The sequence below is a fragment of the Nyctibius grandis genome, chromosome 3, assembly GCF_013368605.1.
Source record: "Nyctibius grandis isolate bNycGra1 chromosome 3, bNycGra1.pri, whole genome shotgun sequence".
In the NCBI taxonomy this organism is placed as follows: domain Eukaryota; kingdom Metazoa; phylum Chordata; class Aves; order Nyctibiiformes; family Nyctibiidae; genus Nyctibius; species Nyctibius grandis.
Genome location: NC_090660.1, coordinates 60,785,536 through 60,799,705, shown reverse-complemented (window position 1 = coordinate 60,799,705; position 14,170 = coordinate 60,785,536). Strand labels below are relative to the sequence as shown.

The following is a 14,170-nucleotide window of genomic DNA, read 5'->3' as shown; positions in this document are numbered from 1 at the left end:
ATTTGTTTATATTTGTAAACTCTGTTCTGTCAGAGGAACAACGTGGCCATTTGTCTAGTGGCAGCAAAAACATGTTTAAATCATACGGAAAAATAAGGCATGATAAAGCAAGTGCCCTGGAGCATATTCCAGCCAAAGCATGCATATGTCATAAACCTTCCTGGTGACTAGTAACGTTTTTCTGAAGCGGTACTGTTAATTCAGTCAGCAGCACTAGGGATAAGATCACTTTTAAGACCTCACGACTACTGGGGTTGGCACATGAGTGGCTGGCTGCTAACTCTACAGAGGTGCTTTTGTGCTCTGATGTTCCCCCCTTCCTCCCTCCCCATTCGTGGGATAACTCCTTCTGGTGTTACTTCACTTTTCTGTTAGTGAGCACTTTCCCCCATAAATGTGACTGAACAGGTGTTACTCTGCTACTAACTGAGTTTCCAGCTGTCCTCCTCCAACACAGACCAGGCAAAATCTGTTGTTTCATCCTATTAGACAAGCTAGAGGACTATCAAGCCTGAGATGGAGGTCTTCCTCGCAGGATACAGTAGTTTTGTTGCCAGAAGATGGTCAGGAAGGCCTGGCTGGCTAACAAAGACAGTCCTTCAGCTGCTGGGTGTAGTTCCAGTTTTGCATCCCCTTTGGCAGCAGCACAGAGACTGCTGCAGTGTGGCCAGCCAGCAAAATTAGGAAATAAGGACCTCTTTTATTTACTCAGGCTGCTGAATCATGGGCATTCCTGTCTGCTTGGAGAAAAGTCAGGCAGCTCTACTTTCCACTGGAAGTCTCAGGAGTGCTTGGTACTTTCATCTCAGAGTGTTCACACACTTGTTTTAATGTACTTTATGGAAATGGTGAAACTCAGCAAGTACAGTTGGTGTAGAAAAACATCTGCACTAACTATTCGCACACATTTGCATCTTTAAATAGACTTTTAGGCCTTGTAGCTGTTTTCCAGCAAAGTTTTTTGGTTGAGAGTGCTAGAGCTTTCTTAGAGTCAGTGAGTGTGAAGTGACTGGTTCCAAAAATTAAAAATTTACATGGACATGTTAAGTGCATCACACTGAAACTCAGAATACTTGCCATAACACAAAAAAGGCATTTACAGTAAGTAGCACTTAGTGAATCTGAAGAAAAAAAAATGTTGATACAGAAAATATATTTTAAAACTCCATAAACACTTTGTCAAATACCTGGAGCCCTATTCTGCCCCCAGATAGATGTGTAGCACTTCTGGGGACTTGTATGTGTGCATCTGAATTTGATCCAGAGTATTTTAAATCAGCTTGTTATAATGTTAAAAATCAGTATTTGTAACATTGACATAGCTCGGGGGGTGGGTGTCTGCAGATTTATATACACATGGCTGTATGCAGAGCAGCAGCAAACTGTTCATATTTTCTGTGAGAGTGATTGACAAAAAAGGGTTTGAAGTCCTTTAGCCCAACAGCCTGACAAACTTTACCCCCAGCAAGGATCTGGCTCTGTGTGAAGTACCCCTGGGAAAGTAGGAGTGGAGTCGTGGAGTCCACATCCCGAGCCTACTGGTTAGCTGCAGGGACCTTCCATTTAGCTCCTCCGCCACAGCTTTGAGTGCCCAGATCTGCTTGCCTCACGCCTGAGCACATGGAGTAGCGTCAGCACATGGTAGCAAGCTGCAGATCACTGCCATTTTAAAGGAGTTGCTCGTAATGGTTGCACGTTAATTTTATGTGGCAACATCACCCCATGCAACGCTACAGGCTTGGGGAAGAGTGACTGGAAAGCTGCCTGGCAGAAAAGTACCTGGGGGTGTTGATCGATAGCCAGCTGAATAGGAGCCAGCAGTGTGCCCAAGTGGCCAAGAAGGCCAACAGTATCCTGGCTTGTATCAGAAATAGTGTGGCCAGTAGGACTAGGGAAGGGATCGTCCCCTTGTACTCGGCACTGGTGAGGCCTCACCTTGAATACTGTGTCCAGTTTTGGGCCCCTCACTACAAGAAAGACATTGAGGTGCTGGAGAGAGTCCAGAGAAGGGCAACAAAGCTGGTGAAGGGTCTAGAGGGTATGTCCTATGAGGAGCGGCTGAGGGAACTGGGGTTGTTTAGCGTGGAGAAAAGGAGGCTGAGGGGACACCTTATCGCTCTCTACAAGTACCTGAAAGGAGGTTGTAGGGAGGCAGGTGTTAGTCTCTTCTCCCAAGTAACGAATGATAGGATGAGAGGAAATGGCCTCAAGTTGTGCCAGGGAAGGTTTAGATTGGATATCAGGAAACATTTCTTCACCAAAAGGAGGGTTATCAAGCAGTGGAACAGGCTGCCCAGGGAAGTGATGGAGTCACCATCCCTGGAGGTATTTAAAAGATGTGTAGGTGAGGTGCTTAGGGATGTGGTTTAGTGGTGGACTTGGCAGTGCTAGGTTAATGCTTGGACTTGATGATCTTAAAGGTCCTTTCCAACCAAGACGATTCTATGCTTTTATGATATTTATGGGGAAGGTGGGGAGATGGCAGGACAGGCAGTGCCATCGCTCACATCCTGCTGCAGCAGTAAGTAGTTACCCTTAGTCCAAGTTTCCTTGATCGCTGTCCCCAGGTCCATTCCTAGACAGCCTCTAAGCTCACTGGGTGCGTTAGTCCATCGCACACAGTGTTCCCAGTGTTCAGGTTGGTCTCTGCACAGCAAAAGTCACTGCAGCAAAACGTTGCCCTTGTCACAGAAGCAAAGTTTCAAAAGTCCTTCTGCGGGTCGCTGGCGGCTGACAGGCCGGGCTTCGGGAACCCGCGGTGGGAGCGCAGCCCAGGGGCCCTCCTTCCGGAGAGCGGTGGCCGGCCGCCGGTGCCCCTTCCACGCCGGCTCTCCCCCGCCCCACCGCGCCGGGGGAGGCTGGGGAAACATGTTGGCCGCATTGTTAGGCTCGTACTCCGGAAAATCCTGTTGTCCTCCACCGTGCGCTGTGCGGAACTCCTCCTGCCTTGCTGGTTCTTCCGTAGCTCTGAGAGATTGAGAGATTTTCAGATTTCAAGTTAAAAGGAAGCAAGTTGGACCTGTAAGTGGTTTGCTCTTCTCCTTTTTGCACAAAGAGAATCACTCTGCAGAATTATTATGGGCTCAGCTTAAAAAAAACAGCAGCAAAGTGACACGCAGAAACATTTATATTTGCTGGTTGGGAAGTAAGAACCGACACTGCACTGTAGTTACACTGGTCCCCCTCCGCTTTCCTTACCTTGTATAAAAGTCAAAGGAGAGACCCCCAAAGCAAGCAAGGAGAATTGGGTGGGGAAAGGGGCTCCCATTGCTTATACCGAGGTCACACTCCGCGCTTGATCCAAACCCTGCTGCCAGCCCGACAGCCCACTGAGATCCACGAGCCAGGGGGAATAGTCGTATAATAGGTAAAACCAGGCAGGCAGTGGCCACAAAAAGGAAGTGATTTACTACAGTGTCAGTGATGGTACACTATTTATAACACTTACTATATATTGCTTTAAACATTTATACAATCATATATCATTTCTGTGTAGGATATACATTTTAATACTAAATTTGGTTACAAAATATGTTGCCTAGGCAGTCACAGACTATTTGTCTTCACTCAGTTTCTTGACATAAATTCCTGTTTATCTGCTGGCAGTGGTCGTATGTCAGAAATACATTTGATTTTTAAAGGACAAAAGGTTTTTCCACTTAAAAGGCCTGGCTGAAAATGTTCATTTAAAAAAAAATTTAAAATGTAGCAAAAATTAACATCTTTTTCTATGAATAGTTGTTCCACTGTTTCGATCATTTCCAGTTGTAGAGTCAAAACCAGCAATTTGGAAGGGCAGTACACAGATTTACATCAAAAGTCTCCTGTGAATATTGCAGTCATTAATGTACTAACTTAAAAACTCACCTGGCTGGTATTATTAGTGTGTATGACAATGAGTAACTTTTCTTCAGTACTTTGGGAAACATTTTAGCAGATGATAGTACTTTTGCTGGAAGGGAGGATTTTTGTTTTTCAATTTTTATCTTAAAAACCCAAACGCCTTTGTTGTCAGTTCAAAGACATGGTACTTGGGCTAGGGTTTGGTTTTGTTATTTAAATATATACCATAGTACAGATTCATACGTAGGTAAATACAGATAGATATTTGTGTTGTGTGTGTGAAAGGTGGGTATAATTTATGAAATGCTCCTCTTCAAGCCGTAAACAAGAGGATAAAAACCCGTGCAGTTTCCAACTTATCCTGAAAAGCATTGTGTCAATGGGCAGGCATCCAGCAATGGTGTTTGGTTGTTTTCTCAGAGTTAGATGGTTGCCATCTGGCATTGATAGTGAGATGGCGTTGTCATCAGTTTCTAGATGCAGGAAAAGAATGAATCCTCATCTGTTTCCTGTGGATAAGCGAGAGGTTGATAATCTAGTAAAATCTTGTTACCTTAAAGAAAACAGGCTTGGAATTTGTTTACATAATATAGGCCAGCTCTAACTTTTGTGTTGGTGTAGTAAATTTCTTGAGAGAAGGCTGAAGATGTTAAGAAACTTACTGCTTTGCAAGAATACCTTAAGAAAGATATTTTTCAAGAGGTTTCTCCTGTCTTTTTCTGTACTATTACTGTAATCAATTTTACTTTTAAATGGAAAAAAACCCCAAGCATCGCCCCTGGAAAGGAATAAAAGGATTGTTTGATGTAGAGTGGTCTCTCAAGAATTCTTTTAATATTTTTAAAGAAGTTTTAGGTTAAGATAAGTGTGATCGTTGTGGTGTTGTAGTCTACATTTAAAACAAAAGGTGCAAAAATTGTAGAGCACATCTGTTGAAAAAAATAGTTACAACTTGCCCTACCTAGAGGTGAGGTAATATCATGGATAACTAGTGTAGTTTATTATATTGCTAGCATTCCTGTTTTGTCCGTTCCTTGTTATTCATAAATCTTTCAGCTTTTACCATAATCATTTATCATTTTTCCTGTTTACAGTTTTTTTTACAAGTTGCTTTTTCTGTGATCACCTCACAGTACAGGTTCTGCTGGACTGAGGAAGTTCAGCTGGCTGAGGCCTTTGCAAAAAGGAAGAAATGGTGGGCAACCTCTTGAACTTAAAAAGGAAAAAAAATGCTGTTCACATCTGACCCTTTTGAAACTTTCTCATTTTCCTTGATCCTGGCTGTTGGTTTGTTAGTTTGTTTTGAACATTTAATGATCCAGCTGCCAGCATTCAGTAACTGAATTGTATCATTATTGGAGAAATCTGGTTGCACTTTATTAGGGAAACATCACTGTTTATACTGTTGTCCTGTTCCTCCCCTGTAATTTTTCCTATTATTGTTTAGCATTACACCCAAGTCTCTCTCAGTAATAGCCTGAGATTCTGTGTTCAGAGTCAACTTCAAGGGGAAAAAAAAACCTGTGGCAAAGCAGGGGGAATTTTTTTATTAAATATTAGTCATGTAGGTTGACTGTATTAATTTTAAATCATTCCTGTAATATTTTCTCCTTTCCTTTGACTCTTCAGATGCTCACATAATATGCAAATCATTTTACAATGGATACAAAAGAAACATTAAATATATTAAAATCTGCATTTTAATAAAGTTGTCAATGTATAATACATATCCTGCAACTGAGAAAGAATGATAAAAAAGCAATAAAAAGGTAATATAGGCACCGAACTATTTAATAACTTTTCATGTTTTACAGTCTGATAAAAATAAATGTGGTCTTGAAGCTGTTGGATACAAGTGTAAGAAATATCCTAGTCTGAGTTCAATATCTTTTAGCTATTTAGGAGCAGTGGACCTGTGTTGTTCATATGCATTTGCTCTCTCCTTTGAACTGTAGGGATTAAGTTTGTGGGCATGTTTCTTTCTCATTTCAGATGGAGTGGATGTTGAGGATGACCCCACTTGCTCATGGCCAGCATCATCGCCTTCTAGCAAGGACCAGACTTCCCCGAGCCATGGAGAAGGTTGTGATTTTGGTGAAGAGGAAGGAGGCCCAGGGTTGCCCTATCCATGCCAGTTTTGTGACAAATCGTTCAGCCGCCTCAGCTACTTAAAGCACCACGAGCAAAGTCACAGCGACAAGCTCCCGTTCAAATGCACATATTGCAGTCGTCTCTTCAAACACAAACGGAGCAGGGACCGACACATAAAGCTTCATACGGGAGACAAGAAGTATCACTGCAGTGAGTGTGATGCAGCGTTCTCAAGGAGTGATCATCTTAAAATTCACTTAAAGACTCATACGTCCAACAAGCCATATAAGTGTGCCATTTGTAGACGTGGATTCCTGTCATCTAGTTCACTGCATGGTCACATGCAGGTTCACGAGAGGAACAAAGATGGCTCTCAGTCTGCTTCCCGGATGGAGGACTGGAAGATGAAAGACACTCAGAAATGCAGTCAGTGCGAAGAAGGCTTTGATTTTCCTGAAGATCTTCAGAAGCACATTGCAGAATGTCACCCTGAGTGTTCCCCTAATGAAGACCGATCTGCTCTTCAGTGTGTTTACTGTCATGAACTCTTTGTAGAGGAAACGTCTCTGATGAATCACATGGAGCAGGCTCATAATGGTGAGAAGAAGAATTCATGCAGCATTTGCTCTGAGAACTTTCATACTGTGGAGGAGCTGTACAGCCACATGGACAGTCACCAGCAGCCAGAGTCGTGCAATCACAGCAACAGCCCGTCTTTGGTAACTGTGGGCTACACCTCAGTCTCTAGCACCACTCCGGATTCGAATCTCTCAGTGGATAGTTCAACGATGGTGGAAACGGCTCCCCCTATACCAAAAGGTCGTGGAAGGAAGCGGGCAGCTCAGCAAGTGCCAGATATCACCGGTCCTTCGAGTAAACAGGCAAAAGTTACCTATAGCTGCATTTATTGCAACAAACAGTTATTTTCCAGCCTTGCAGTTTTGCAGATACACCTGAAAACTATGCATTTAGATAAACCCGAACAAGCCCATATCTGTCAGTATTGTTTGGAGGTATTGCCATCTCTCTACAATCTGAATGAACATCTGAAGCAAGTCCACGAAGCTCCGGACCCAGCACTGATTGTTTCTACCATGCCTGCCATGGTGTACCAGTGCAACTTCTGCTCTGAAGTGTTCAATGACCTCAACACCCTTCAGGAACACATCCGATGTTCTCATGGATTTGCCAACCCTGCTGCTAAGGACAGTAATGCATTCTTTTGTCCCCATTGCTACATGGGATTTCTTACAGATTCTTCCCTGGAAGAGCATATTAGACAAGTCCATTGTGATCTTAGCAGTTCCCGTTTTGGTTCCCCTGTGCTTGGAACCCCAAAAGATCCAGTGGTGGAAGTGTATTCTTGTTCTTACTGTACAAATTCTCCAATATTTAATAGTGTTCTTAAACTGAACAAGCATATCAAGGAGAACCATAAGAACATTCCTTTGGCACTGAATTACATCCACAATGGAAAAAAATCCAGAGCCATGAGTCCCTTATCTCCTGTAACCATTGAGCAGACCTCTTTAAAGATGATGCAGGCAGTTGGAGGTGCTCCTCCTCGTCCTGCAGGTGAATATATTTGTAATCAGTGTGGTGCTAAGTATACTTCCTTGGACGGTTTTCAGACTCATTTAAAAACACACCTTGACACTGTCCTGCCAAAACTGACCTGCCCTCAGTGCAACAAGGAATTTCCAAATCAGGAGTCTCTGCTAAAGCATGTTACCATTCATTTCATGATCACCTCAACCTACTACATCTGTGAAAGCTGTGACAAGCAGTTCACTTCTGTGGATGACTTGCAGAAACACCTGCTGGACATGCATACATTTGTGTTCTTCCGCTGCACCTTGTGCCAAGAGGTTTTTGACTCCAAAGTCTCCATTCAGCTACACTTGGCTGTGAAGCACAGCAATGAGAAGAAAGTATACAGATGTACGTCTTGCAACTGGGATTTTCGCAATGAGACTGACCTACAGCTTCATGTTAAACACAACCACCTGGAGAACCAAGGCAAAGTACACAAGTGCATCTTCTGTGGTGAGTCCTTTGGTACAGAGGTGGAGCTGCAGTGTCACATTACTACACACAGCAAGAAGTACAACTGCAAGTTCTGCAGCAAAGCTTTCCATGCTATCATCTTGCTGGAAAAGCACTTAAGGGAAAAACATTGTGTTTTTGAAACAAAAACTCCAAACTGTGGAACGAATGGGGCATCTGAGCAGGTTCAGAAAGAGGAAGTGGAACTCCAGACCTTGTTGACAAATAGCCAGGAGTCCCATAACAGCCAAGATGGCAGCGAAGAAGATGTGGACACATCTGAGCCTATGTATGGCTGTGACATTTGTGGAGCAGCTTATACCATGGAGACTCTCCTGCAAAATCACCAGCTTCGAGACCACAACATTCGACCTGGAGAAAGTGCTATAGTAAAGAAAAAGGCTGAACTCATTAAAGGGAATTACAAGTGTAATGTGTGTTCTCGAACATTCTTCTCTGAAAATGGGCTCCGAGAACACATGCAGACACACTTGGGACCAGTGAAACATTATATGTGCCCAATCTGTGGCGAGCGGTTTCCGTCTCTTCTGACTCTTACTGAACATAAGGTCACACATAGTAAGAGCCTGGACACTGGAAACTGCAGGATTTGCAAGATGCCCCTCCAGAGCGAGGAGGAATTTTTAGAGCATTGCCAAATGCACCCTGACTTGAGGAACTCCTTGACGGGGTTCCGCTGTGTGGTGTGCATGCAGACAGTGACCTCCACGCTGGAACTGAAAATTCACGGCACATTCCACATGCAGAAAACTGGAAACGGTTCTGCTGTGCAGTCCACGGGGCGCGCACAGCATCTTCAGAAACTGTACAAGTGTGCTTCTTGCCTGAAGGAATTCCGCTCAAAACAGGATTTAGTGAAACTTGACATCAACGGTCTGCCATATGGTCTGTGTGCTAGCTGTGTTAATCTCAGTAAAAGTGGTAGTCCAAGTGTCAACATCCCTTCAAGCAGTAACAGACAAGGCATGGGCCAAAATGAGAACTTGAGTTCCATTGAGAACAAAAGCAAGGCAGGGGGACTGAAGACTCGATGTTCTAGTTGCAATGTTAAATTTGAATCAGAAAGTGAACTCCAAAACCATATTCAGTCAATCCACAGAGAGCTTGTTCCAGACAGCAACAGTACACAGCTGAAAACACCACAAGTATCTCCAATGCCCAGAATCAGCCCCTCCCAAACTGAAGAGGTAACCCTTTTTACTTTGCTCTTGACACCTTCCATCCTTTTGGAAAAAATCCCCCTTTTTTCAAGCTGTCGTGTCACTTGTCATGAAATGCTTAGTCTGAACCATGTTACATTTCCATCCGTAGCCATTAGCTAGCAATTACTTGCTTCTTGATATGCCTTACATCTTGGATTGGATTGAATTGTGTGGAATAGGACTAATTCCAGTCTCCCTAGGATATTGTCTTCTGTATCACTGAGGAGACCTATCTTCATGCCAGCACAACTGAGATCTGGAATCTTATCCTAGCTCCCTTACACATTGGAATCCCCAGCTAGGAGTTGCGCTTACGGCAGAAAGCATTAATGACAGAGGAATAGAATACAGTGAGCCAAGATGCTGGCATAAGGGGTGGATTTTTAAAAAATATTTGTGAGCAACAAATTGAGAGGTTTTTTTTGTAAATTGTGTTGTAGACATTCATTTTCCCCTCTTATAGCATATTTTGATCAAGTAGAAGTGCAGCGCTAGCCTAAGGTAAATTGGGAAATCAGTCCTTTGGATGCAATTCCTTGTTGTGTTTTTCTTTCCATTCCTGATGAACAAGAGTTTGATGTCACTGAAACACCTAGTGCCTGATGATTGAAATCCCATTCATAAAGCATAACTTAGAAAGTAAATCTCAAACTCTTGAAAGATCTCATCTGCTTCTTCAGTCACGAGTGACCAAGTAATAACACCTGTATACAGGAAGGTAGGGTGGTCATGTACTTAGGGAAGCGTATGTGTTTTATCTTCAGAAATGTTATCAATAGAATGGCTTAGAGTTAATATTTTAGGCATGGTATCTTGCATAGTGACCCCTTATAGTTCAGGAAGCCTGAAAAACACAGCACAAACACATTATAAGGAATAATAGCTTTTGTTTCAAGAAAGCTTTTAGCCTGTAATGGTACAAGCATGGTGCAATCCATTGCTGTGAATGCGTATGGATACCCTGTGGCTAGGGAGCTGCTGTTCTTCCATCACCTTCCTCACTCCCTGTTTATGAGCCCATCTGTTGGGTAAGAAATCTCTCAGCGTGTCATCCAACAGTGTTGTGCCAACTGGAGGGCAGGAGGGAGGCAGAGAGGAAGGAGGGGAGATAGAAACATAAGGATATGTGGGCCAAGAGGTAGGTGTCTGTGGAGCTACCAAGAACATAGCTGGAGATAAGCTGGGAGAAGGCCACTGAGGTAGCACAGAGCCCAGAATGCCACAAAGAGGGAAGTGGAGCTGGGAGATGAGGGTGAAGTACCAGGCAGGATGCATCTGCCAGGGAAGGGCCCTATGCTGTCATGACTTCTCTATCTCCAGTTTGCACATTGAGTGGTGGTGGGGGACACCTGGGGAATGGGATGTGTTGTGGAGTTTATGGAAGGAGCAGGGTGTTAGACTGAGAACCGCAGGTCTAAAGAAAACCTTATTTTCAAAGGAGAGGAAAAAGGAATGGCTCCCATTAGATGCAGTTCAGGCCATTGATGGTCCTGTAGTACTGCTGCTAAGTGGGAACCAGAGGATTACCAGCTGCATGTTTTTGATGGAATCAGAGTCATCCTGGTTTCTGTTTCTGTCATCTTTCCCTGAGTGACTGCATGAAATCTCTCTTCCCAGTCATGTTGGAAGCCAATTCGTGCTACCTCAAGCACAATCAGAATCATGCATATTAAGGGAGTTACCATAAGATGTTACCAACTTGCCTTTCTCTTGCTTGTAAACTACACAAAAAGAGATTTGGGAGTCCTTTGTGGCGAGGTAAGGTCAGTTACCTTCAGTGTCATCAGTGAATCTTCTTGTACTTGGATCAGGTATAATCAGAGTTCTTATGTGTTCTTCTGATTGGCATCATGTTCCTCTTCTTACTCCTTCTGATTTTTCTCTTAGAAATGTATTTAAGATGAGAAAGCCTTTTTAAGCAACAGCAAGATTTGTGAATAGCATTTGCCTACTTTCAAATCACTATTTGCCCCCCTCCCCCATTCAGAGCATGTAAACTGATTTTTCAGTGTCTATGGTTCTAATCTCCACATAAGTAACCTAGACTTTCAGATTCTTTTCTCATGGGAAGCACAAAGCTATCAAGTTCCTGATAGAGCAGTAGTACTTCTGGAAACCATAAATGCATATTTGTAAAATCCTGAAAGATAATTTATTTTTCTAAAAGATATTACTGGTTTCAAATTATAGTGACGCAAGCATTAGAGCAATGAGAATCAAAATTGGAAGTGGTAATACACAAACGTTTAACACCATGGACTGGATGTCCACGCTGAGGGAAATGAAAACAGCATATAACACAAACAGTAAAAACAAATTAGATTTCTAAAATTTGTTATTAGTCACTGGCTTTGCTACTCTGCTGGAAGGATATTTCTAGAATTGAATGGGATGTTGAAGATGGCTACTTAAACATGCTATTTTGAGGAATTTTTCAACAACAAAAAGATCATAATATTAAGGAGTGAAGATTTCATTTGCCTAATTGAGAGTCATGTGGATTGAGTTTTCAACCTTTATATAAAGAACATGTCATTCCAGAGGCAAGAAAAAGATGGAGATTAGTTTTCAGACCATTAATAATGCTCAATACTCTTTGTTACTCGGTAATAGATCACTATGGTAAAAGTACTAGAAAATATCTTTTTAAGAGAAAAGATAACACTAAAAAAAGTCACTTCTGGCTTCTTTGCCATGTATTCTTATGGTTGAACTAGAAAACTTCCTTTTTTAGCCTATACTCAGTTATGTGATAGGGTACAATTACCTTAACATGGTATAATGTCATCACCTGCTGAGCTCACCCTGCTTGCTAAGTGACTTCAATCATCTTCACTGAAAGTTACCTTTCAGTTGGGATGGAAAATGATGGGTGGCACTCATCATCAGTTTCAACAACTCAAGGAACAGGTCAGAACTATTAAGCCCATCATACTGCTGAATCTAGTACCTGTAAGCTATCAAACAGACTTCAACAGGCAGATTGTGGATAGCTAGCTATTGAGAGAGCTCTAAAATTGGTAAATCTGTAACTTATTCTTTGAGCTTAATGAGATCCTGAATTCAGGTTGTAGATTTCTTGTAAAGATCTTGAGTTATTGCAAGCACACTGTTAGGCTAGGATAATAATCTTCGTGATAGATAATATTTAAAAGTGGAGAACAAGGTCTGATATGATAGTGAATTGGGAACTAGACATCAGACTTTTTTCTGTCACTCATTTGCTGAGTTGACTCGGACGAATCCACTTGAACATCTCTGCTGCATTTTCCTTGTTGAGAAAATAAGATCAATAGTTCCTGAAAAGTGTGTTTCCATGCTCAATTGCAGTGCATTTTTTGTAAAGCACTTGGAAGATGAGAAGCAGTATTCAAGAAAAACTGTGCAGCCTTGCTTCTCTTGCTCCTCCTTCATGCACTGTCATGCACCTAATGAGAGAACTCCTGACTCAGCAGAAGGTGCACCCTCACTTCTGGAGCTTCACAACTTCTGTATATGCAGAATCGTACCAGTGTAACTGTACAATAGTTATATTGTTAATTGCTTAGCTGGCAGGGGAGGACGGAATGGTCTCCAGCTTACACCAACAGTTTACTGGTAAAACCTATCTTGTGCTAGTATATCCATATGTGCAACTGCTCTCCATTTGGGGTCCTGTTGGTAACTTCTAGATGAGGTGCTCAGCAAGCATAATTGCTTCTGTAAGTAGCTTAAGTTATGTATCACTTTTTGTTCCATGAATGTGAAGCTCATGTGAATACTGTATTACCTGTGGCAATGCAGACAGTCCTTCATTAATAATACAAGAACACTCTGGGTTTTCTGGTCCTGAGAAGAGAAGGAGCAGTGTAAGTATACTGCCAAATTACTGCAGGAATAAAGATGCTTATTTAGGTGTTGCAAAAGACTTGCAGAAACTCACTATAGTGGAGAGTAGCAAGGTGCTGGACAAAGGAGAGAACTAGCGACTGTCACACCAGCTGAAGAACAGAGTAAGTGTGAATCCAGGGCTGCTCTTCTGTCCTGTTGTGGTTGTGCAGAGCTGCATGCCAGGATGGGCATGCCACAGCAGGGGACACTGGGCACATCACAGCACCATTCTAGAAGGAGCCGTAAAAGTGCCATCTGACGATGAGCTTGTGGAGACGGGGTCACAAAATTCAGAAGCTGCAGAGAGCTGGTGTCTCCTTGAAGCTCAACTTACCCGACCTCAGATGAATCCAGAAATGGTATCACCCTGGGAGAAAGAATGGAGCTCAGGTAGGTGTACTGTTTTATCATTACATTTTTTTTCTCTTTATTCATGGGCCCTGAATTTACCTTTCTTCTCACTATTCCTCCCCCCTTCTCAAAACACTGCCAGACTCACAAAGACGGAAAACAGGAACTGCCTTTTGAAGTAACTGGTTTGTTTCAACAGCCTGCACTGGCAGTCAGAAGTGGAAAGAAGAGAGAAAAGGCTGTGAGCAACCCAGAAATGTTCCCAGATGCATGCTTTTGGCAGGGCAGGCAATAGCATTTTAGCAACATAAATCACTGTGCTTTTAACTGAAAAAAATGCACTGAAATCAATAGTCATGCATTTAATTGAAATACATACAGAAATTAAAATAATCCTTCTCATCGGCAGTCCAAGCTGATCATTCTGACTACGGGATTTTTATGAATAAACATATAAACTTGTAATGTAAACATAAGAAGTAGAGCCTTGGGTTTCCTGTCAGTGAATCCAGGCCCAGAACAAGGGATTTTCATGCTGGAGTTTGGATTTGGGGGCAGAAACAGGTAAAGAAGGCTTGTTGCTGGCACAAAGATTTGTCTTTGAAATAGTTTGTGGAACTAATCTATGGAAAACATATTTTCTGCTTCTGGAGTTTCAGAATGAGCTCCCTAAAAATACCATTTTTGTCTTCTTGCATCATTTTGACATCTTTTTTGGGAAGGTATTATTTAAGATGTGACCATAT

General features: G+C 42.5%; 1 protein-coding gene across 7 annotated transcripts in view; it reads left to right on the top strand.

The window, feature by feature from the left end:
- ZNF521 (zinc finger protein 521) overlaps nucleotides 1-14,170 on the top strand; it is a 242,183-nt gene that overhangs the window by 90,242 nt on the left and 137,771 nt on the right. For 5 of the 7 annotated variants that reach the window (XM_068396135.1, XM_068396134.1, XM_068396140.1 and 2 more), the window contains one exon: nucleotides 5,836-9,188. In XM_068396135.1, the coding sequence (XP_068252236.1) occupies nucleotides 5,836-9,188 (3,353 nt within the window). Of the gene's footprint in view, nucleotides 1-5,835; nucleotides 9,189-12,951; nucleotides 13,464-14,170 lie in introns of those variants that run through there. The other 2 variants (XM_068396137.1, XM_068396138.1) reach the window with 2 other exon arrangements.